Raw genomic sequence first — 22,158 nt, 5'->3', positions numbered from 1 at the left:
CGCGACCGGCTGGCTCGGCTCCGGTTGGGTTTTGGGGCGGAGGAGAATTTCGGAGCTATGGCGAAGTCCGGGAGGGAGGTGGATGCTCAGAGCGTGGCTGCGTTCACCGTATTAAAGCGGGCGGTGGAGCTAGACTCGGAGTCCCGGTACCAGCAGGCTCTGGTTTGTTACCAAGAGGGGATAGACCTGCTCATGCAGGTTCTGAGAGGTGAGCAGGGAGCCGTGGAGAGAGGATTAGAAGAAAGGAACTGGATCCCGCTGTATCTGGGGCGGAGTGAAAGTTAAAGATCCTTTCTGTGAAAGGAAGCAAATACAGAAGGTGGATATTCTACAGAACAAGTGGACTGGTTTCTTTTATATCTTTAATAGTTGTCATCAAAAAAGAGGGACAGTACTCTAGATTTTTAAGAGACAGAATAAAATGTAATATATAAACTTTCATAGGACTAGTTTTGAGCAAAATGTAAAAGACATTTTTGGATCAGTTTGGAAAGTTTGAGTATGGATTGGGTAACGCTCAAATTACCGACTTTGTTAAGCAGTATGGTATTTTTGAAAACTGTCTTTGGTTTTTAGAGATGTAGACTGAAGCGTCCTGGGAAGAATTTGTCATGATGGCTGAATTTAATTTTAAGAAAAAAAAACCAAAAAAACAGTTGGAGCAAATGTGACAAATCTACATTATGGGTAATAAGGTGTTCGTTACACTATGATTACTTTTCTGTTTAGACATTTTGGTTAGAAGTAAACAAAAATAAAATGTAGCGGTAAAAGAAAAAACATTTGTAAGAAACGTATGTACTGAATTTCAGTGGGAGAAATGCATAGGATTGTGGGTGGGGCAGCGAGACTTTATCTGTCCCGTAGTTATTCAATTTTGAGAAGTACTCAAACAACCATTAACAGCTAGTACAATCCCTGGCCAGTAGTAGACACCCAGTAATTAGGTATTAAACTGATTTTCGTCTGGCCCCTGCTCCACACCCTCTGGGGCTCCCAGTCTGGCCTAAGATCTCCCCATTATGCCTTTTAGCTTAAGTGTAACAGAAGCTTTGAAAAGACAGCAGAGAGTGGGGTGCTTTGGTCAGATCTGTGAAACTACAGGGGCGTCTGGGTGACTCAGCTGGTTAAGCGTCTGACTTCAGCTCAGGTCATACTGGGGTTCTGAGATAGAGCAGCCCACTGGGTTCCACAGTCAGCTAGCTGAGACTCTGCATCGCCTTCTGCCCCTCCCCCCACTCCTGCGTGCCCATACACTCTCAAAATCCAACAAAAAAAAGAACTATAAAACTACTTTGGGAAAGCCCATTTGATGATGATAATGATGGTGATGATAAGAATAATTATCATTTATTAAGTGCTGAGTGGTGGCACTGTGCGGAATACATCAAAATCATGATCTTGTTTCATCCCTACAATTGCCCTATAAAGTAGGAGGTAATATTATCCTCATTTGCAGCATAACATGAAGCTTTTCAGTTCACCACAATTAGTTGGGTCACAATTGGAGCCCAGAGTTTTAAAGACTCAGGTATACTGACTGCCAAAAAGACAGTGTACTGTGTTGGTCAGGTGGAGCCCTGCTAAAGTTCTGCTGTTTTAGGATTTGTTTGTTGGAACACTGCTCAAGTTCTGGCACTCTGGGAATCTGAATCAGGAGAATCACAGTTTTGCTCCAGTGTGCTCTGCTGATTCTATGTGGAATTTAAGAAACAAACAAGCAAAAGAAAAAAAAAAAAAAAAGAGGGAGGCAAACCAAGAAACAGACTGGTAACTATAGAGAATAAACTGATGGGAGTTTAAAAATGAAATTATTATGGAAAATATAAGCAATAGCAAAAGGACGGAATGAAGAAAGTAGAAGTGAGTTGGTGACTGGGTGGGGGTGGGGCTTGGGGTAAAATTTTATTGATAATGTATATTTAAAAAATACCTTACATTTTTGGGGTGGCTGGGAAAATGATTGAACATGAACTATAATGGTGAAGTCTGAAAGAGAAGCTGGTTTTGTGGAAGAAAGATAGATATTGTTTGCTGTGTTTTGATTATGCTAAGATTTCAGGCTTGTGGTTGATTAGACAAAATAGTTCTCAGACTCCGGTTTGACATGTAATAAGCCCCCTCTGTCACCTCTCCAAATTTGGGGTCCCTGCCAGTGAGTCACAATTTCAGAATCTCCACTCCTGTATAAAGCTGTTTCAGAGGCTTAGTGTAAAAAAATGAAGGTCTTGTGTGATCAGGGCAAATTTGAGCCCATTTGTGCATTTTAGGACCGAGGCAAACCACGTGTAAGGATAGGAAATTTGTAGAAGACTTGAGAAACTGGAAATAATGCCTGTACTAACTAGAAAAACTCGTTGGAAATTTGAGAATACATTTTTAAATTTGTAGGTACCAAAGATGACACAAAGAAATCTAATCTCAGAAAGCAAATTACTGGCTACATGGATAGAGCAGAAATAGTGAAGAAATACTTGGATCAAGAAAAAGAAGGTAAAGAGGCTGATTTACAGGATGTGTCTATAAGCTATTGCAACAAAGCCCATTTCCTGCCTTGTTTCTGGCTCTGCCTTTTGGAACTCTTTGTGGTCTGGACTGTTTAAGCCTAGAGGTTTACTCTGCATTTCCACTTCCCTATACATAATCTATTCTTAACCTTTTTTAGGGGGTCCCGGGGCGAGGTGGTTTTCACATACCCTGTTGAGAATCTGATGAGAGCTATACATACTGCAAACTCTGCATGCTGTTTTAAGGAATTCACAGATCCTCATGAAGCTTAGTGTGAACTGCAGTTGAAAGAATACTTCACAGAAATAGGGAATGTAAATCCTGTATTTTATTTGTATTTCCTTTTAGAAAAGGACCAAATGGAGCACTGGGTGTTGTGCAAAAACAATGAATACTGTTATGCTGAAAAAATTAAAAAAAAAAAAAAAAAAAAAAGAAAAGAAAAGGACCAAAATGTTGAAGTAGCTAAAGAAACTCCTGGAACCTCTTTAGGATTTTGCTGGGAATCAAAACATTTCAGGAGTTAAGTATTCCTAATGACTAGAGATGCCGTAGGTGTCCTTCCCTACTTAGTAGTCTTATTCTTGGTTTCAGCTCAGGTCTTGATCTCAGGGTTGTGAGATTGAGCCCTATGTTGGGCTCTGTGCGCAGGCAGCACAGAGTCTGCTTAAGATTCTCTCTCCCTCTGCCCCTCCCCGCACCCTGCTCTAAATAAATAAATAAATAAGTAAAATCTTCAAAAGATTCATTAAAAAAAAAAAAAAACCACATCAGTGGCTCCAGCCCTCAGCTGCTCTTCTTCACTGTCTTTATACAGCATCCCCCCCCGACCTTCCTAGTATTCTGTATGAGCCCATACCATGGGTATCCCCCTCCCCGAGCTCCTCTGTTGGGTTGGAATAAAATAGTGTTTTCTTCACCCTAAATTGAAATGTACAATGAAATTTCCTTTTAGAACATGGGTGAAATATAGTACCATCAGCATTGTGTTTTGAATACATTGGCTTAAAAACTGATGCATAGTTGCTAATATTATATTTGTGGAAACATTAGGAACAGAATCCAAACTTCTGGTTTTTAAATAAACTTTAAATACGCAACCATCATATAAATTAGGAACTGCCATTAGGGGTCATATTGTTAAAAAAAATCTTAAGGGTCTGTGATAATGAATTAATAATTATTCATTTGGAAGGAACAAAAACAATGGAACTATTTTACTGATCCTGTGGCATCCTAGTCATTGGCTTGGGTTGTTAAGAAGTGCTATAAATTTCTGCTTAAAATATTCTCTGTAAGTTCTAAGAAAGACTTCTAAATTCCATATAATACTGCATTTACATGTTTCATACTTTAGCTATTAAATTGAGGATATAAAAAGACTTAAATCTGGGGCGCCTGGGTGGCTCAGCGGGTTAAAGCCTCTGCCTTCAGCTCAGGTCATGATCCCAGGGTCCTGGGATCGAGCCCCGCATCGGGCTCTCTGCTTGGCTGGGAGCCTGCTTCCTCCTCTCTCTCTCTCTGCCTGCCTCTCTGCCTACTTGTAATCTCTATCTGTCAAATAAATAAATCTTTAAAAAAAAAAAAAAAAGACTTAAATCTGAAGAGGACAAGGTAGCTCCCGAGTTCTAGCTTACGGTTCTACTCACGGTGACAGAATGTCAGCTATCCTACATCTAGGCTTCTCTTTTTTTTTTTTTTTTTTTTTTTTTTTTTTTTTTTTTTCTTTAAAGATTTATTTATTTGACAGATAGAGATCACAAGTAGGCAGAGAGGCAGGCAGAGAGAGAGAGAGGAGGAAGCAGGCTCCCAGCCAAGCAGAGAGCCCGATGCGGGGCTCGATCCCAGGACCCTGGGATCATGACCTGAGCTGAAGGCAGAGGCTTTAACCCGCTGAGCCACCCAGGCGCCCCACATCTAGGCTTCTCTTGAATCAGCTGCCTGGTCTATAGGATTCGACTCAAGGACATGTTCCAGGAAATCTCTGGAACTTTCCTACTTGGCCTCCATGAAGACAGAAGTCACTTACGGAATTGTCTGCCTTATTTTTCTCTGTGTAGAGCATCTTCTGTTATCCCTCGTATATCTGTAGTAGGTATTCAGATATGTTTGCTGACTGGAGAAGTTAAGAAAATGAACTTGTACCTGATCCTGATTAATCACTGTATGTAAATATGTGTAAAGAGAAAATAAATGGTCGCTGATTTTATTACTATTTTATTATTGAAATTATTATTGAAACAATTATTGTTTTGTAGATGGAAAATATCATGAACAGATTAAAATAGAAGAGAATGCAACAGGTTTCAGTTATGAGTCGCTTTTTCAAAAATACCTTAATGAAACAGTTACAGAAGTTTGGATACAAGATCCTTATATTAGACAGATTCATCAGGTGAGTGAAATGTACAAAGTATGATGAAATGTTATTTAAAATATATGAGTTAATAATAACCTATCCCAATGTCTTTCAGCTATATAACTTTCTTCGATTTTGTGAGATGCTTATTAAGAAACCGTGTAAAGTAAAAACTATTCATCTTCTCACCTCTCTGGATGAAGTAGGTATCTGGAAGCATTTACTCTTTCTTCGTTAACTTTATTCAGTTACGAGATGTAGTTTGAGCAAGGAAAATGTGGACACACTTCATCTAGAACTATTTCTTTGGGAATTATCTAACAATAGGCCTAAAATACCTGCCAAGAAATATTGTTGATTTTTTTCTGATTTTGTTTTACCTTGGTTTGGTCACTTTGCTAAACTCTCAGATTCAAGTAGCTCGTCAGTTTAGTCTCTTATATGCTCCAGGAGATGATCACATGCCTGCACTATAGGTAATTTTGTCTCTTCTTTACCAGTGATTATATCTCTTTTTCTTGATTTATTGTATTGGCCTTTGGGTGGATCATAGCATGATAGTGAGCATTTCCATCTTGATTTTGACTTAAATAGGAATGCTTCTAAATAAACCAGATTCCTAGGATTAATTTGAAAAGAAAGCAGCCCCATCTGAATAACTAAACAGCATTACTAAAACACATTTTAGGAGAAGGGACAGAATTGTGTTATGTACACATTAGAAAAAAACATTTTCATAAAAACAAGTGCTGTTAAACTGCTTCATACTCTAGTTAATAGACTTTGAAACTAGTATAGAATCTTTCCCATTTTAATTCATCCATGATACACATTGCATAGCTTACTAATAATTTAAAATACTAGTAACTGAACAGAAAATTGTATTTTTCCTATTAACAGGGTAGTGGGAAACAGCAGCAAAGTAGTGGTCTGCAAGAAATAAAAGAGTCACTCCAGAATCATGGGGTGCTGTTGGAAATAGAATATTCTTCTTCAGTTCATGACCGAGAAATTAGGTTAGTGTATACCAATATTTTAATTTTTATGCTGTTGAAAATACTTATTTTTATTTCTTTTAATACATTTATATAATTGTATATAAATATTCACTTTATTAAAATTTTAAGTAAAGCTCCATTTTAGTATCTTTTCACTTTTGAGGGAAAAAAATCTGGCTTATTGTGTCTGAGTTCATAATGGAATTCATAATGGAATAAAGTTTACGTGTTCTATTTCATGTGAGAAGAGGAAGTACTTTTCTATTCAAGTACATAGTGTTATGGTATTGGAATACTTTTCTGATGATAATATTTTAATATTCTGATGATTTTAGTATTCTTACAGTTTATTAAATAATCTCGGGGCACCTGGGTGGCTCAGTGGTTTAAGCCTCTGCCTTCGGCTCAGGTCATGATCTCAGGGTCCTGGGATCGAGCCCCGCATCGGGCTCTCTGCTCAGTGAGGAGCTGTTTCTCCCTCTCTCTCTGCCTGCCTCTCTGCCTACTTGTGACCTCTCTCTGTCAAATAAATAAAATATTAAAAAAAAATAATAATCTCATAGGTGTGATAGTATGCGACAGTGTCTAGAAGGAAACAGTATATGCAGGTATTTTAGTACTGTGTTCCCCTATTTAGCACAGTGGCTTTCATACGTTTACAGTAACTGCACCCTTAGTTTTAATGAAAACTTAAGCACAACCTAAATGCGGAGCAGGTGAAAATGCAGTGCTGTGGTTGAAACAGAGGTCAGGATCCAGAGCTCTTCTTGCTTATCTCCTCCATCTCTAGGTAGGGGATCCCCTATAACACACCATAGTCTGCCTGAATACACGTAGCAAAACAGGAAGGTTTTGTCAGAAATGTGAAATTCAAGAGTAAGATTTAATTGAATTGTCACACTTGTTACTGGCTAATCAAATCAATCAGTGGTTTCTTTGAATATTTTTATTTCATTGTAGACATAGCCCATGAGTAACCCCTGGTTTGGCTCAACTCATGGCACTGCAGAAAGTGATTTTCTTTGTTAGGAGGAAATGTTGCTGGTGCTTGCTACACTACACCTTTGATAACTGTCTGACCTAAATGTCTGAAATATAATACTGTATACTATTTCAATAGGTTTAATAATGGATGGATGATTAAGATTGGAAGGGGACTTGACTATTTTAAGAAACCACAGGTAGGATATAGTCTTCTGAGTATGTTATACTCTTTTTGTATCATTTTAACAACATGGCTGTGGGTATTTTTAATTTAAAAAAAAACTCTTTTCTTCTCTTCTTAGAGTCGTTTTTCCCTTGGATATTGTGATTTTGATTTAAGACCATGTCATGAAACAACAGTGGACATTTTTCATAATAAGCACACAAAAAAAATATGATGGGTAGCAGCTTAATTTGCATTATATATTTCTATTTTAAATGAATATTGATTTTGTTACTTTGGTCAGATCATTCCTATAATTATGAATTTAACAATAAATTTTTACTTTTCTACTAATTTATGGATCCATTTTTCAGTTATGTAACCAATCCTAAATATTTTTATAAATACATTATTCAGTAGATTTACAGCATTTCCAGTCACAAGGTTAATTTGAACATTTTACTAGCTTTTCTCTTATTTGACTGTTGGAGAATGAATCAATAAATAATGAGCACCAATTATGAAAATGAATTGGATGTTAATCTTGCCCCGGGAATTTGGCATCTGGGGGGAAAAATCATGGATTAGAATATTCTTTTAAATGGCAGATGGACTTGTGGGTCTAATAACCAGGAAAAAAATGTTAGTTTTATTACAATTACGTGTCCCTGTTAGAAATTCACCAACATTCATTTATCCAGTATCACCTTACTCCATAAAGGCAAATCAACCTGCTTAGTTATGCAGATACATTTTGCAGCTTATTCAACCTTGGTTGGCACATTTGTATAGCTTTGCAGCTTATAATCAACTGTTCTGGGTAAGCTTATACATCCAGATGCCAGTTGACTGGTTGGGGATGAAGACTAGGTTCCATGGAGATAGGCTGGGATTGGGGATAAAGGTAGAAGTAACGGGCAGTCCAGAAACTTAAAGAATAAGCTAAGCCAGTCTGTGGAGGGAAATAGAAGAACTCGTGTTGGGGAATACATGCATATAAACATCATAGCTGGAGAAGACTGAAGATTACCTTCAAGATTAAATAGTGTGGAGGACCAAAGCCAGGTAGAAGCCATGGGAATAAGGTGAGGCAGAGTGGTCCTGGGTGACTTGGACACCAGGTTTATGTTTTACCTCTGGGAGCCAGCAGTCACCTGACTGAGTTGACATAAAAGACCAAGAAGGGATTCCAGAAAAGTTCCTAATGTTTTTGTTTAATGTTTTCAGGTTCAGGTGCTGATAATGCTGAACCTGAAAAGTCTCAAGCCAGTTTGTCAAGCTTTATCATATGGAAATTCAGGGTCTCAGGAGAGCAAGTGTTGGACTTAATCAGAAGTTACTTTCTGCAAAGTATTGTAGCTTATTTTGCCAGGTGCCTATCAGGATGTGGAAGTAGAAGGGTTTTTCATTCAGGTGAGAACATGTATTAGACCTCCTCCTTTTTATGTTAAAATAACCACTCTGATTTCTTCCAGAGCATGTGAATCTGTCACTATAGAGATTCAGCAGTCTACAACCCTAAGAAATTAACTTTGGGTTAACCAACCCACATAGGGATGCTGCCTAAGAGGTACTGATATTTAAGGAAGAGCACCTATCCATTATTTATAGTAATGGATAAAGTAATAATGCATCCATTATTCTAGATATTTGAAATCTATCCCCAGATCCAATTAAAACATTAGAAGACTACCATATGCAAGTTACTTATTAAATACATCAAGAAATGTGCAAGAACTGTGTGAGAAAACTGTAAGCTTTATGGAAGAATGTAAAAGAAAACTAGGAAAGACAATTATATTCTTGAATGGGAAGGCTTAATAATATGTTATTTCTCCCTAATTTGTAAATTAAATGACAAAGAGACTAACACTAGGAGACTTGCTTGACAAGTCTAGAGACAAAAGTTATAATACATATATTTTTAAAGTATGGGCATAAGAATGGACAAATCAGTGGGGTAGAGTAAAGAGTCCGGAAACACCTGAGAGAGAAAGTAAATGTGTAAATGGGTCCTTAATGCACAACAAAGGTATGATTCATATTAGTGGGGAAAGAGTAGACTATTCAATAAGTGTTTGGGAAAAAACATTAGATCTCTACCTCACATATAGGTTATTCTGTTAAAGAGCTAATTAAATGAAAAAAAAAATTTTTTCCCTAAGACTTTATCCATTTGGGAGAAAGAGAACATGAGAGAGAGACAGATCGCAAAGGCAGAGATATAGAGGGAAAAGCAGGCTCCCTGCTCAGCAGGGAGCCTGATGTGGGACTCCATCCCAGGACTCTGGGATCATCCCACCCAAAGCAGATGCTTAATTGACTGAGCCATCCAGGTGCTCTGAAAAAAAAGTTAACGCTCCACTAAATATACTAGGTATAACACAAAACCCAGGAATTATCAAGGAAAGGAAAAGGCAAAAGATTTGATCATGTAAATATTGAAAACTTGAGAGAACCATAAAAAGTTAAGATGACATCATATTTATAGCATACAGAGAAAGGGTTACTAGTACTAATATATAAGGAAGATAGCCAGATTTTCCAGGAGTGAATTCAGTCTTGCCTCCCTTAACCTTACCAAGGACTTTGCCCTTTGAGCGATCTTTTCCTCTCTGCTGCATCGTTTCTGCCAGTACAGACCTGCCCGGCCAAGGTACCACCCACCCTATTTCTTTGTTCTTTGTGAACAAACTCCCTAAAGTTCTCTATACAATTTTTTCCCGTTTCCTTACCATATATTAATACTTCAGTGCACTTTAACCAGGCTACCCAATCATTCCACTGAAATTCCTCTTGTCAAGGTCACCAATGACTTCCATTATTACCATATCCAGTGGATACTTCCTAACCTTCATATTACTTGAACTTTCAGGAGTATTTGACCCAATTGGCCACTCCCTTCTTAAAGTTCTTAAATTCCATGAAACATACTTTCCTTCTCCTCCATCCTGTCTTTTAAGTATTGGTATTCTCCTAAATTAGATACTAAGTAGAACCACTTTTTTAAAAAAATCTACACTCTCCCTCACATGATTATACCAGTAATTTCTTTTTGAAAAGCCACAGAAACTGCTCTTACCTGATGTAAGCAAAAAAGAGATTATAAAGGTAGTGGGTAGTTCTGGCCATCACCCCAAGAGTTACAGACTGGGCCTTGGAAGTTCTGCAGTGAAAAAACCTGTATCTAGAATCACATAACAGAACTAATTGTTGGTACCACTGCTGACCCCAAGGCAGCCTGAACTTTAATTAGCCTTATTACCATTTCTATCACTTAAATTATTGGGCACTTAAACACTGCCATGCTTAGCACCTCTACCCCAGAAATTCAGGCCCTGGTACTACTGCCAGAGAAGCATTTTCCCCACCCTAGGTTCACTTCATCATGTTCCATTCAGAGTCTGAAGCAAGTACATCAGATTGGTCTAAATCATGTACCCTCACCCTAGATTCAAGAGAGGCTTAGGAAGAGAGTACAGTGAAAATTTCAGTGTCCATAGAGGGGAGTATTGTTGTTTTTCAACCTCTGGAGTTCCCCAGGTGAAATTCAAAACTGGCGTCCATATACTCAGGGAAAGGAGAGACGGAAGAAAGAGGCAGACCACTCCAGATTGGTAGGTGGGGTTTAATAAGCAATGGAACTTACAAAGGAGGCTTGTGTTGGGTGGCTACAAGATAAGTAATCTCCGCACATGCCGTGGAGAGGTGGTCAAGAGTTCATGGAGGCCTTGATGGGATACAAGTCACATACACAATCTGGATAGTATCAGTGACATATTACTCTCTCAAAGCTGAGTCCATGAAGTGGCTTCTAGTGTGGGAGCACTGGGCAGAACACACATTCCAAGGATGGGGAGGGTGTAAAGAGCCTCTGATTGTCCATATCCAGTTCAGGGGTCAACTGCAGTCACATCCTCTTGACGTCTCCAACAGGTGGATTCTGCCTTGCAGTAAGGTTTTTTAAGTTGGAGAATTCCTCAAAGAGTGAGGGGGCTCAGGTGCTAAACAATTATGCTTTAAGACGAATATAAAAGTTCACAAGTATCCATTTTCATGACTTAAAATACTGTGTATATGCTGTCACCTCCTAAATATATAAACTAAGCCAAAACTTTCCTTGGAGCTGTGATCCTATAAATTCAGCTGCCTATTTGGCATTTCTTCTGGCATTTCAGAAGCACACAGTCATTTCAAATACAGGATGCTGCAACCAAACTTTAGAAACACATTCCCCCACTGGGAATGGGATGGGAGCATCCATCCAGTTGCTCAACTAAGAAATCTAGGAATCGTTCTTGATTCCTCATCTCCTTTATCCTCATATGGAAGCAATCAGAAAGTTCTGTGGACTCTCAGTGCAAAACATACCTTTTCTATTCCAGGTGATGTTTGTTAAATTTCCCTTTTGGAACCTGAAGCCTTTATCACCTTTCACCTGATGATATCCTCGCTTTTAAGAAACAAATGGTATCAGAAAAGCATGAGTGCTTTATTGCCCCAAAGCACATCATACCAGGTTTTTATACCTTTCGGAAAGCAATTTTAACACATTGCAGCAAATGTAATGCATAAAAAATATGCCCATGAGAAATCTCTTCAAAATTGTTTATTTGCTATTTAGTGTTGCTGGAAGAACAGAAGGACCTGCCTATGAAACCTGACTCAAATGAAGAATGGTTAGACTGCCAATTATGTTTGTCCCAGCAACCCCTTGAAAAGTAAAATCCTCTTCACTTATTCCACTCCCACACCGAGAGAACCAGTTACAGGCAAAACCCTGTGTGTCCACTCCTACCCCTCCCCTTCTTCATTAAAAAAAGGGGTAAGATGTGGATCCACTCAGTTACAAGAGCAGAGTTCATAAGAGCTAAATTCACGTGTTAAAATCCTAAACCCCAGTACCTCAGAATGTAACTGTATTTGGAGATAAGGTCTTCAAAGAGTTATAGTTAAAATGATGTCTTTAGAGTGGACCCTAATCAAGTAAGATTGGTGTCCTTATAAGAAGTGGAAATTTTGACACAGATATGCACACTCAGAGGAAACCTAACAGCACCCCAGTTGGTGTTAGAGGTTAATGTGCTTCAAGCTTATGCACTTCTTGCTTGCTGTCCTAAATCCCAGTTTATAGCAGTACTAACCTACTTCCTTTAAGATCCTGCACACTGAGGAACTTGAGGAACAAAGAACCAGACTTTCAAGAAGATAAGGCTTGACCACACTCAAAAATAGCCACCACTGACCAGGGCATCCTCAGTAAGAGACATATGGGAGACTTGATTCCTGGTACAGGGAGAGGAGTCCATACTGCCTTGCCAGGATATGGCTCATTGGACTGCAGGGGCATCCTTTACTGAGAGACACTTAAGAGCCTTCATTATTGGTAGAGCAGAGAATTCTGTAAGATTTTTAGAGGATTGATGATTAACTGCTGAGCACCAACTTCTGCACATAGCACCCCTCACCATTTCCTGCACCTTCCCTTTTAAAAATGTATTTCCCCTAGACAGGAAAGATGGTCTTTGAGATGTTAATCTCCCATTTTTCCACGTTGCCAACTTCTTCAATAAAGCAACCTTTCCTTTTCCACCAAGACTTACCTCTTGAGTATTGCCTTTGGACCGGTAAGTTTGGAACTGGCCCCCTGTCCGATAACAGAAAGACCATGTGAGGATACAGCAAGAAGGCAGCTATCTGCAGGCCAAGGAGAGAGGCCACAGGAGACACCAAACCCATTCAGCACTTTGATCTTGGACTTCCTGGCCTCCAGAACTGTGAGAAAATATATTTTTATTGTTCAAGGCACATCATCTGTGGTATTTTGTTATGGCAGCCCTAGCAAACTAACATACACTGCTTTATTGTTTCCCTTTAAAAGGAATCAGAATGAAACCTTGTCCTGAAAATGGAAGTCATCCTTAATTTTTGACAAAGGCTTAACACAATGTCAGCATCTCTCCACGGATACTGCCAGCATTACCTCTGCTGGGATTCTGCAGTAGTCTCCCAAAAGGCTTTCTGCTTCCTGTCTTCTCTTCCTCCAACCCATTCTCCACAGAGCAGATGGCAGAGTCTATAACAACTGCAGTATCATTGCACTTAAAATAAGATCTATGTCTGCCTTGGGCTATCTGTCCCTACATGATCTGGTCTCTTTTCTCTCCATCCTCATCTTGCTCCATTCTCCCCCTTGTTCTCACACTTCAATTTGCTTATACTTCCTTTGCAATAACCTTTTACCCGCTTTAGGGCTCTCTGAATGCTGTTGTGTGGTAGAGTATACTTTAGAAAAATGTTTGCAATAAGATCTCTCAGACCCAGTAGTAATTTTTATAATGACTTTGACATTCCTCCCATGAAGTGGTTATCAATGTTCTCTCCTCTTGGATTTGGGTGCACATGAGACTATAAAAGTTGCTTCCAAGATAAGATATAAAAGGAAATCGTTTCTGTTAGGCTTTCTTGAGTCACTTGTTCTGGGAATCCAGCTACCATGCTGTGAGGAAGTTCAGGCAGCCTTGATTAGGCCCAAGTGGAAAGGAATTGAAGCCCTCAACCCATAGGTCCAGCTGAGCTCCCAGGCAACTGCCAGCACCAACCTGCCAGCCATGTGAGCCATCTTGAAACGGGTATTTCCAGCTCTTTAGGCTGTCCTAGCCTATGCCACTGGATCATACGCATTATCCCCATGAAAGCTCAAATTGTAGATTTGTGAATAAAATAAATGTTTTAAGCCACTAAGTTTTGGAGTGGTTTGTTAAGAGGCAATAAATAACTGACAAAACTGGGAATGCTCTCCCCCCATTCCACTCTGCTTGGCTGCTTCTCATTCTTCAGGTCTCCATTTCAATGTCCTCTCCCTGATAGCTCTAGCTAGGTAGCCCCAATTATTGTCTGTTTTAACTACCTGGGCTTTTCTTGCCATATAATTATATGATTTGTTTATGTTAGGCTCATGTTTTTTAAACTCCAGTCTTGACCTGTTAATGGTGATAAAATCATTTTTAAAAGGTGAAATAAAACCAAATACAAAATGTCAAGTAAGTAAATAGTGTAAGATAAATATTGCATTGTAAAACTTGCTAGGTATAGATAATATCTGTGCTAGTAAATTATATAAAACATTTTTTTACTCTAGTTTTTAAGGAGTTTAATATATAAATTGTCAATTCCTGAGCTCAGTAAGTCTCTTTCACTCACCATGAACATCCAACAACTATAAAGTACCTGGCACATAGTAAGCATTCAGAAAACACACACTAAATACTGTGGAAATCAGAGGAGTATGTGAGTGAACTATAGAAACACAAAGTGGTTGTCAGCGATGTTACTACTCCTTGAAGAAATTTGGCAACGAGAAGATGTAGAGATACAACAAAACCTTAAGCAGGGATTTTGGGGAGAGAAGAGACATGAGCATGTTCATTCACTATGTGTGAGGATCCAGTAGTGGAGACAGAAAACGTAAGATAAAAAAGATAAACATTTAATAGTAGAAGGCCCAAAAAGGTTGGAAAGGACAAAGATCCAGGTACAACTAGCCTTAAGGGAAAGGTGTTATTTGAGAACGAATGAGAAATGTTGAGAGGAAATGGGGTGCAGAAGGAGCTCATTTATGAAGGCTTCCACTGTCAAATTGAGTCAAGGTTTGTGACAAGAGGAGTGGAGTTCTGAGTTTAAGAAAAGTGGAAACACTTATGAATAAGGCCTCTGAAGCAGGAGGGAGTCAATGGAGAGGAACTGAATCTGACACCAATAGAGGATAAATATAAATATGAAATTGGGTTAATTTGCATGATTATGTGAATTTTCTTCCACCATTGCCTGCCATCTGGGTATGACAGGAGTAAAAATTCAGCTGATGGAATAATAATAAAACAAAGGCCACTGTAGGTCAAGAGAGAAAAGCAAATGAGAATGCTGGTAAGGTAAGACAGTATACTTGAAAGAATTCAGGGCTGGATAGGAAAGGAGATGAAGCAAGAGATTTTGAGGGTTAAGGGCTTAGAAAAGTGCAATGGGTTTAATTTAACGGGAGAGGACAGTGGGATGAGAAAGTACAGCTGATACTTGAATGTGGGTGTTAGAGGTGCTGACCATGGCACAGTTGAAAATTCACATAAAACTTATGTGGACTTTATGACTCCCCAAAAACATAACTAGTAGCCCACTGAACAGCAGCCTTACTAGTAACCATCAAGATATATTTTGTATGTATTATATACTGTATTCTTAAAATGAAGCTAGAAAAAATGTTCCTTAAAAATCATTAAGAGAGTGGCCCCTGAGTAGCTCAGTCAGTTGGGTGTCTGCCTTTGGCTTGGGTCATGATCTCAGGGTCCTGGGATTGAGTCCCACATTGGGCTCCCTGCTCTGTGGGGAGCCTGCTTCTCCCTCTCACTCTACCTCTCCCCCAGCTTATGCTCTTTCAGGTAAATAAAATATTTTTTTAAAAAAATCTAAGTGGGGGCACCTGGGTGGCTCAGTGGGTTGAGCCTCTGCCTTCAGCTTGGGTCATGATCTCAGGTCCTGGGATTGAGCCCCGTGTCGGGCTCTCTGCTTGGCAGGGAGCCTGCTTCCCAGCCTCTCTCTGCCTGCCTCTCTGCCTACTTGTGATATCTCTCTCTCTCTCTCAAATAAATAAAATCTTTTTAAAAAATGATTAGAGAAAATACAATTATAGCACTGTAAAACATCTACATGTAATTGAAACCATGCAGTTCAAACCCACTATTCAAGGGTCAACTGTATAATTAAAAGGGAGAATTTTAGAGTTTAAATGATCAGAGGTGACAAGAAGCCTGGGTTATATTCCTTAGAGTAAGAAAAAGAACTCAGAGATCATAGTATTGAGTATCATATACAACCCCATGATGGTAACAGAAAAAGGAGCAGATATATGTGCTAAATGAAAAAAAAATCATTGAAAAAAGAAGACTTAAGAAAACACGGACTAGGTGACAATTCCTAACAGCGAATAGTCACTGAAAGAGACTAGGTCTTTTTTAAAAGACATATGAGGGTGCCTGGCTGGCTCAGTTGGTAGAGCATATGACTCTTGATCTCTTGATCTCAGGGTTGTGAGTTCAAGCTCCATGTTGGGTGTAGAGACTACTATTACTTAAAAAAAAGACATACAATGTACCTTAAACATTTTATTTTCTCAAAGAATTGTTAATACTAAGAAATTTATTTGGAATCACATTATTCCCTTAATTTTTTCACAGAGAATATTCCATCTATTGTGTAGTTCATCATCTTCTGGACATGTTCTATGTAAAATATTTGTTAGCATAGTAATTTCATTTGGGCAGAACTTACTGCCAATAAAACTTGAATTTAACTTGTCACATATTTCCAGTGGCAACCAATGATCAGGTGCTTCAATATTACAGATTTCAATCCTTCCATCCTTTATGTCTATAAATAATTTAATTTCCAAGTGTGACTGTTCATATAATACATTAAAGGAAGTGTTTATACTAAACTTTGGAGTTTTGCCATATATCCACTCCCAGGTCTGTAGCTCTCTGGCTTTGTTATTTATTCCAGGAAACAGGGTCTCATCTGTTGGGTTTATTAGATTGATGTGATTATCAATTCGATGATAAGCAGCATACTCTGCTGCAATAGCATTCATGAGTACTTCACAGGTCAGAGTGGGATCTTTGTCCAAAAGATTTTTTACTGTGGAAGGTATGCTTGCAGTGGCATTGCTCCTGATCCCTTGGTAAGGGCTCTTCAGCAAAGATGACAAGGAGGTCCTATCAGTACTACATAATAAAGTACAATGGTGATACGCAGTAGTCCGGCCAATCTTAGAAGCTGTTCCTGAGATTTTAAACTGTCCATCTAGCAAAAGGTCACATCTTTTGGTAGCCTGTATATCCAGCTGGGGTTGGACAGCATTCAGAGCCCTCACAACTAATTTTAGATTCTGCATTCTATCGTACTTTTTTTTGGTTGTAAAGAAAGTCAAATTGATATTACCCATATCATGGTAGACTGTTCCTCCTCCACTTCTTCTCCGAGCCAGTTTCACACCTTCTTCTCTCATCAGATTCAGGTTGCATTCCTGCCAAGGATTCTGATGCCTGCCTATTACAACAGAGGGAGAATTTCTCCACAAGAAAAGAACCGGCTTGCCTTCTAGATTCACATGGTCATGGATCCAATCTTCTACAGACAGATTTTGATAAATATCACTGGAAACTGACTGGAAAATGAGCCCATTTTTTACTTTGTTTTTAAACCCAGCTGCTGGGACCTTGAGGTTACAAAGTAACTGGAAGCAGTTCTTCATGGAAAATGGGATCAGCATGCTTTTAAAAATGGAAGACTCGGGCACCTGGGTGGGTCAGTTGGTTAAGCATTTGTCTTTGGCTCAGGTCATGATCCCAGAGTCTTGGGATCGAGTCCCGCATTGGGCTCCCTCATCAGTGGGGAGCCTGGTTCTCCCTCTCCTTCTGCCGCTCCCCTGCTTGTTCTGTCAATAAATAAATAAAATCTTAAAAAATAATAATAAAAATGGAAGACAAACAATCAATTGGGAAAAAGAAAAACTATTTTCTAGCTCTTGATTCTTGGTCATTTTAGGTAAACTTTTCCAAGTATCCAGCCGCTTTTCTTGTCTTTTAGCTTTATCCTTAGTCTTTAGCAACTCTATAACAGAGTACTCAATGAAAATAAACAAAGACAAACCTCAAATAATTTCAGTTGAAACAAAGGGCACAGATTTTTCAAACAATAAATCTGCAAATTCATTATTTAATATCTCAAAGTGAAACAAATTATCTTGAATTCACAGGTAATACATGTTCATTGAGAAAAATGAGAAAATACGTATAAAAAGCAAAATAAAAGAATCCATAATACCACCCTCTGTGGATAACCACAGTTCACACTTTGGTGTGTACCTGTTTTTTTCTGTGCATATGTAAACACACACACACCCAAATTGGAACCGTACTGTTATTTCAATGTTAAAGCTATTTTTATATCAGCTTTAATGTGTAATATCTCATTGTCATATATACCACAGTTTACTACCAGATCAGTCTCTTAGTTTGTAATTTTAGGTTGTTTATAGTTTTCTGGTGTTATCAATGATATATTCATGAACATCTCTGTGGAAAGCTTTAATTTTGTCCTTAAAATACTTTAAAAAAATAATTCCTATTTGACTTTGAGACTTGGTTTACTAAGTCTCAGTATAATTCAGTTTCAGTATAATTCTTTTATTTAGTTTAATATTTAATTAGAATAGACCCCACGAATTTAGGAGAAGAGGCCATTAGAGTATCCAGATTATATGGAAAGGCTATGGATAATTTCATTATGTTTGGACACTTTACATGTTATTTTTGTTAGCAGTGTTGATGACAACAGGCTGAAAATACTAGCTGTAATAAGTATTTTGACTGGTATGTTTGTAAAGAAACCATTCTATTCCAAGTCTATTTCTTAGGATTCTCATAATTTTTCTTTAGCATAAAGAACTGGGATAAAATGTGTTACTAAAGTTCAAAACTAGGTCAGAACCTTTTGTAGTTCAGTAGTGTCCGACAACCACAAATAAGAGAGTCTTCATATGTTCATCACTCTTCATACATTTTGATAAATTACACTACAGAAAAGTTAGTTCGATTTATATTTTCTGTGTCTAGAAAGGTCAGGAGAGGTTTAATAGAATGATACTTGAATTGAGTCTCAAAATATGATGGTGTTGGGGCACCTGGGTGGCTCAGTGGGTTAAAGCCTCTGCCTTCGGGTCTGGTCCTGATCTCAGGGTCCTGGGATCCAGCCCTGCATCTGGGCTCTCTGCTCTGCAGGGTGCCTGCTTCCCCCTCTCTCTCTGCCTGCCTCTCTGCCTACTTGTGATTTCTCTGTGTCAAATAAATAAATAAAATAGTAAAAAAAAAAAAAAGGTGACATTTGAGTAAAGACGAAGAGAGCTCAGTGAGTTAGGCTGAGAACCTACTATGTGCTAGAAACTGTTCTAGACACCTGAACACACAAACAAAAAGGCCCTCCTGAGGATGTAACATTTCAACTGAGCCCTGAAGGATAAGAAAGAATCACACAAAGAATGGGGAAACAAAAGGATATTGGAAAAAACCCCAAGTGCCAGTTTATTAATTTACTAAGAGAACTGAAGGCTATCTGCTGGATGTTCAGATCAGCCTGTCCAAATACTCTGTGTAGAACTACTGATAAGCCAACTTATCATAAATTTGGTAGGTGAAGACAGAACCTGAACAAAAGGACTGAGTTATAGGACTTCAATGTCTGATGGGATGAACCTTGAAGAAGCCATCTTCTCAACTTCTGGGCTCTGGAAAGATCCTGTTAAGAGCCAGGGTACCCTCTCTCTCCTAGAGGAGGCTTGGGTTAATCTGGGACAGATGCATCTCTCCTTTATTCAATCCTTCAGTAACAGATCAGACCTCTGGCTGAATGATAGTCTTTCTTTAATTGTCAGGATATAGTCCAGCCTTGAAGGCCTGGTGAAATGCTGTTTCTTTAAATCAACTCTAAGTCAACTCTCACCATTTAATGAATGATTTTATAGTTTTTCCCCAGAGAACAATCCATGTTCTAGGGGGACACTTTGCTACCACCACTTTGCATTGCCAAACGTGCTTCTTCAATACTGAAAAGAAAGCAAAAAAACAACAATCCTATATATCGTCCTAGGTAGGCCCGGCTACTTCAAAACACCTTACTAAGTTATTCTGCCCCATCTCTGACAGTATGTAATTTACTCAGAGTCTCAGGACGGTCATGTGCTTGTTTTATTTCGCCTTCTTGGCTCCCGGTGGGAACGCACAGAGCTGGTACCCAATACGTTTTAGGTTTTTACCCTCCAATGTTGGGATACGCCGTACCTAACCGAGAAGTTAGGTCTTTTCAAGGGCTGAGTGAAAACTACAGCACGGACACCGCCGGAAACCGCGGCCCGGGGCGGTGTGCGCGCGGAACCCGGCCTTAGGGACCCATGCCCCCCCACGCCCTCCCGTTCCCCGTCCCCCGTCCCCAAAAGGCTGCCCGCCCCAACGCCCCGCGAGCCTCGCTTCCAGCTTCGCCCACCTGCTGCTTCCGGTGGCGCCCACGGCCACGCGCGGGCTCGTGCGAGAGAAAGACGCGTGTGACCCCACGGTCAGCAGGCTGCGAGCGCCGCCAGCCGGAAACGCAGAGAGGAGGCGGGGTTGCGCCGGGAGCCGGGGCGGGGCTGCGCCTCTCCGGCCTAGCTCTTCTCCGGCTCCCCGCGCTCTCGCTGGCGCTGCCCGCGAGGCTCCCGAGAGGCCTTTGGAGCCGCCCGGTCTGCGCCAAGCCAGAGTAGCGGCGGGGACGCAGGGCACGTTCCAATGGTAGGATGGAAAGTCAGAGCGCCCCACCCCCGTTCCGATGGAGGTCCCCGCGTGACGCGCAGAGGTAACGGTCACCCGGGGCGAAGGTAGGAGGTTGGCTGGGTCAAGCTGGGGGGCGGGGAGGGCGCTCGCAGAGCGAGGCCAGGGGGAGGACGCCAGGAAGTCGGGGCAGTCAGCTCATGGGCCCCTCCAGGTCCCAGCAGCAGCAAACACCTACTGAACTTAAGGGCTGGAGCCAGGTCTTAACGCATCTGCTCATGGTCCAAAGGGCACGTAACAACACCTGGAAGCTGTGGAGACTGAAATCCGTTTTAAAAGATAGATTGCATTTAAAGGAATAAACGCTGCTATTCCCAGTGGAGAGATGGTAACTGGTAGGCGTGGGTCAGAAAACACACGCTTTCAGGCTAATGAATGTTACCCATCTGCGGCTGGCAAGAAAATTCTTTCTGCTCAGCCAGATGGGGGCAATTCCTCCAGCAAGCCAAAGTTTCAGTTAACTATTGCCTCATAACAAATTGCCTCAAACATCAGCAGCCTAAAACGGCTTATTTCTAACATTTATATCGTTTCACCCGAGCTTTATTCAACCAGGGTTGGCTGAACTGGAAGGTCCAGAATAGTCCTGAATATTCATGTCTTTGGCAATTGATGCTTAGTGGCTGCTGGGACATCTCAGATCAGGTCTAGCCTTGGAAGAGGCACTGCTGCCACAGTTCTATTGTCCAGAGTAAGAGTCAGGCTGGAGATAAAGGGTGGATTAGTGTACTCCACCTTGAAATGAGAGGAGCCCAAATAATTTGGAGTCATCTTTTTCAATCTTCCACAGAAGTGAAAATTTTCAGTTCGAATAGAAACAACCAAGACTTGCATCTTGGAATTAGAAGCATCCAGGGTTCACAATTTGGTGACTTTGAGCGGGTCTCCCTAAAAAGCGACAATAAAGACACATTGGCTCCTCATTTACCATTACCCTTTGATTGAAGTCACTCTGAGTTCCTTCCTTGTATTATGCAGGTGGAATGAATTGTGTACAGAGTGAGCCTCAGTAGGAATTTTCCTAGTTATTAAAAATAGCCACACAGAACTGTTTCCCTTTGCTTATATTCTGTTTTCCTAACTTTCATTTCTCTGAAATCTGAGATGGTAGTTTCCCCCCCTATTTTCTACTGGGGTGGTTTTCAAGAATCCCATTCTGCTCTGAGACTTTTGTCCTTTGGTTATTCTTTTTTTTTTTTTAAGATTTTATTTATTTACTTGACAGAGAGAAATCTCAAGTAGGCAGAGAGACAGAGAAGCTGGTTTCCTGAGGAGCAGATAGCCGGATGCGAGGCTTGATCCCAGGACCCTGAGATCATGACCTGAGCCGAAGGCAGAGGCTTAACCCACTGAGCCACCCAGACGCCCCTTTTGTCCTTTGGTTATTCTTTTTTAAAAAAAATTTTTTAAAATATTTATTTATTTGACAGAGAGAAATCACAAGAGAGGCAGGCAGAGAGAGAGGAAGGGAAGCAGGCTCCCCGCTGAGCAGAGAGCCCGATGCGGGACCCGATCCCAGGACCCTGAGATCATGACCCGAGCCGAAGGCAGCGGCCCAACCCACTGAGCCACCCAGGCGCCCTGTCCTTTGGTTATTCTTAACCCCTCTCCTACTGCACCTTCTCCACTGGTACGTTCTTCCACTGACGCTCAGATGTGAACTCTGACTCATCATAATCCTCCAGTGACCTCACTTCTTTTCCACCTTTCATCCCACCTACTTCCCTTTAGAGC

The 22,158-nt window shown here is 40.2% G+C and overlaps 2 protein-coding genes and 1 long non-coding RNA gene across 5 annotated transcripts; 1 reads left to right on the top strand and 2 right to left on the bottom strand.

Annotated features, from left to right (window-relative positions):
* The first annotated feature begins 11 nt into the window (after positions 1-11).
* Positions 12-17,199, top strand: MITD1 (microtubule interacting and trafficking domain containing 1). Of its 3 annotated transcripts, XM_045981201.1 has the most exons (8): positions 12-208; positions 2,392-2,493; positions 4,767-4,903; positions 4,983-5,069; positions 5,768-5,883; positions 6,986-7,046; positions 8,240-8,425; positions 17,076-17,199. In XM_045981201.1, exons 1-7 carry the CDS (start codon positions 58-60, stop codon positions 8,339-8,341), a joined length of 756 nt encoding a protein of 251 aa, XP_045837157.1. In that variant the 5' UTR covers positions 12-57; the 3' UTR covers positions 8,342-8,425; positions 17,076-17,199. The 3 variants fall into 3 exon arrangements, with proteins under 3 accessions (XP_045837157.1, XP_045837156.1, XP_045837158.1); XM_045981200.1 differs by lacking the exons at positions 8,240-8,425; positions 17,076-17,199 and adding an exon at positions 12,610-15,395; XM_045981202.1 differs by lacking the exons at positions 8,240-8,425; positions 17,076-17,199 and adding an exon at positions 7,152-7,366.
* On the bottom strand, positions 10,621-12,749 carry LOC123926886. Its single transcript, XR_006815326.1, has 2 exons — positions 12,616-12,749; positions 10,621-11,029 (listed from the first exon to the last, which is right to left on the bottom strand). It is a non-coding gene; the product is annotated as an uncharacterized LOC123926886 (long non-coding RNA).
* LIPT1 (lipoyltransferase 1) lies at positions 16,076-21,771 on the bottom strand. The gene is made up of 2 exons (XM_045981199.1): positions 20,105-21,771; positions 16,076-17,501 (listed from the first exon to the last, which is right to left on the bottom strand). The coding sequence occupies exon 2, from the start codon at positions 17,334-17,336 to the stop codon at positions 16,215-16,217; it is 1,122 nt and encodes a 373-aa protein (XP_045837155.1). The 5' UTR covers positions 17,337-17,501; positions 20,105-21,771; the 3' UTR covers positions 16,076-16,214.
* Between the last annotated feature and the right edge of the window lie 387 nt (positions 21,772-22,158).

The sequence above is a fragment of the Meles meles genome, chromosome 16 (assembly GCF_922984935.1).
Source record: "Meles meles chromosome 16, mMelMel3.1 paternal haplotype, whole genome shotgun sequence".
Classification (NCBI taxonomy): domain Eukaryota; kingdom Metazoa; phylum Chordata; class Mammalia; order Carnivora; family Mustelidae; genus Meles; species Meles meles.
This window is presented reverse-complemented; position numbering and strand designations above follow the sequence as displayed.

Excerpts from the sequence above, each read along its gene's own strand:
- MITD1 (XM_045981200.1), top strand. The coding sequence starts at position 58 with ATGGCGAAGTCCGGGAGGGAGGTGGATGCTCAGAGCGTGGCTGCGTTC. Across the intron at positions 4,904-4,982 it reads ATATTAGACAGATTCATCAG|CTATATAACTTTCTTCGATT; the intron begins GTGAGTGAAATG and ends AATGTCTTTCAG. Across the intron at positions 7,047-12,609 it reads ACTATTTTAAGAAACCACAG|ACTTACCTCTTGAGTATTGC; the intron begins GTAGGATATAGT and ends TTTTCCACCAAG.
- LIPT1 (XM_045981199.1), bottom strand. The coding sequence starts at position 17,336 with ATGCTGATCCCATTTTCCATGAAGAACTGCTTCCAGTTACTTTGTAAC.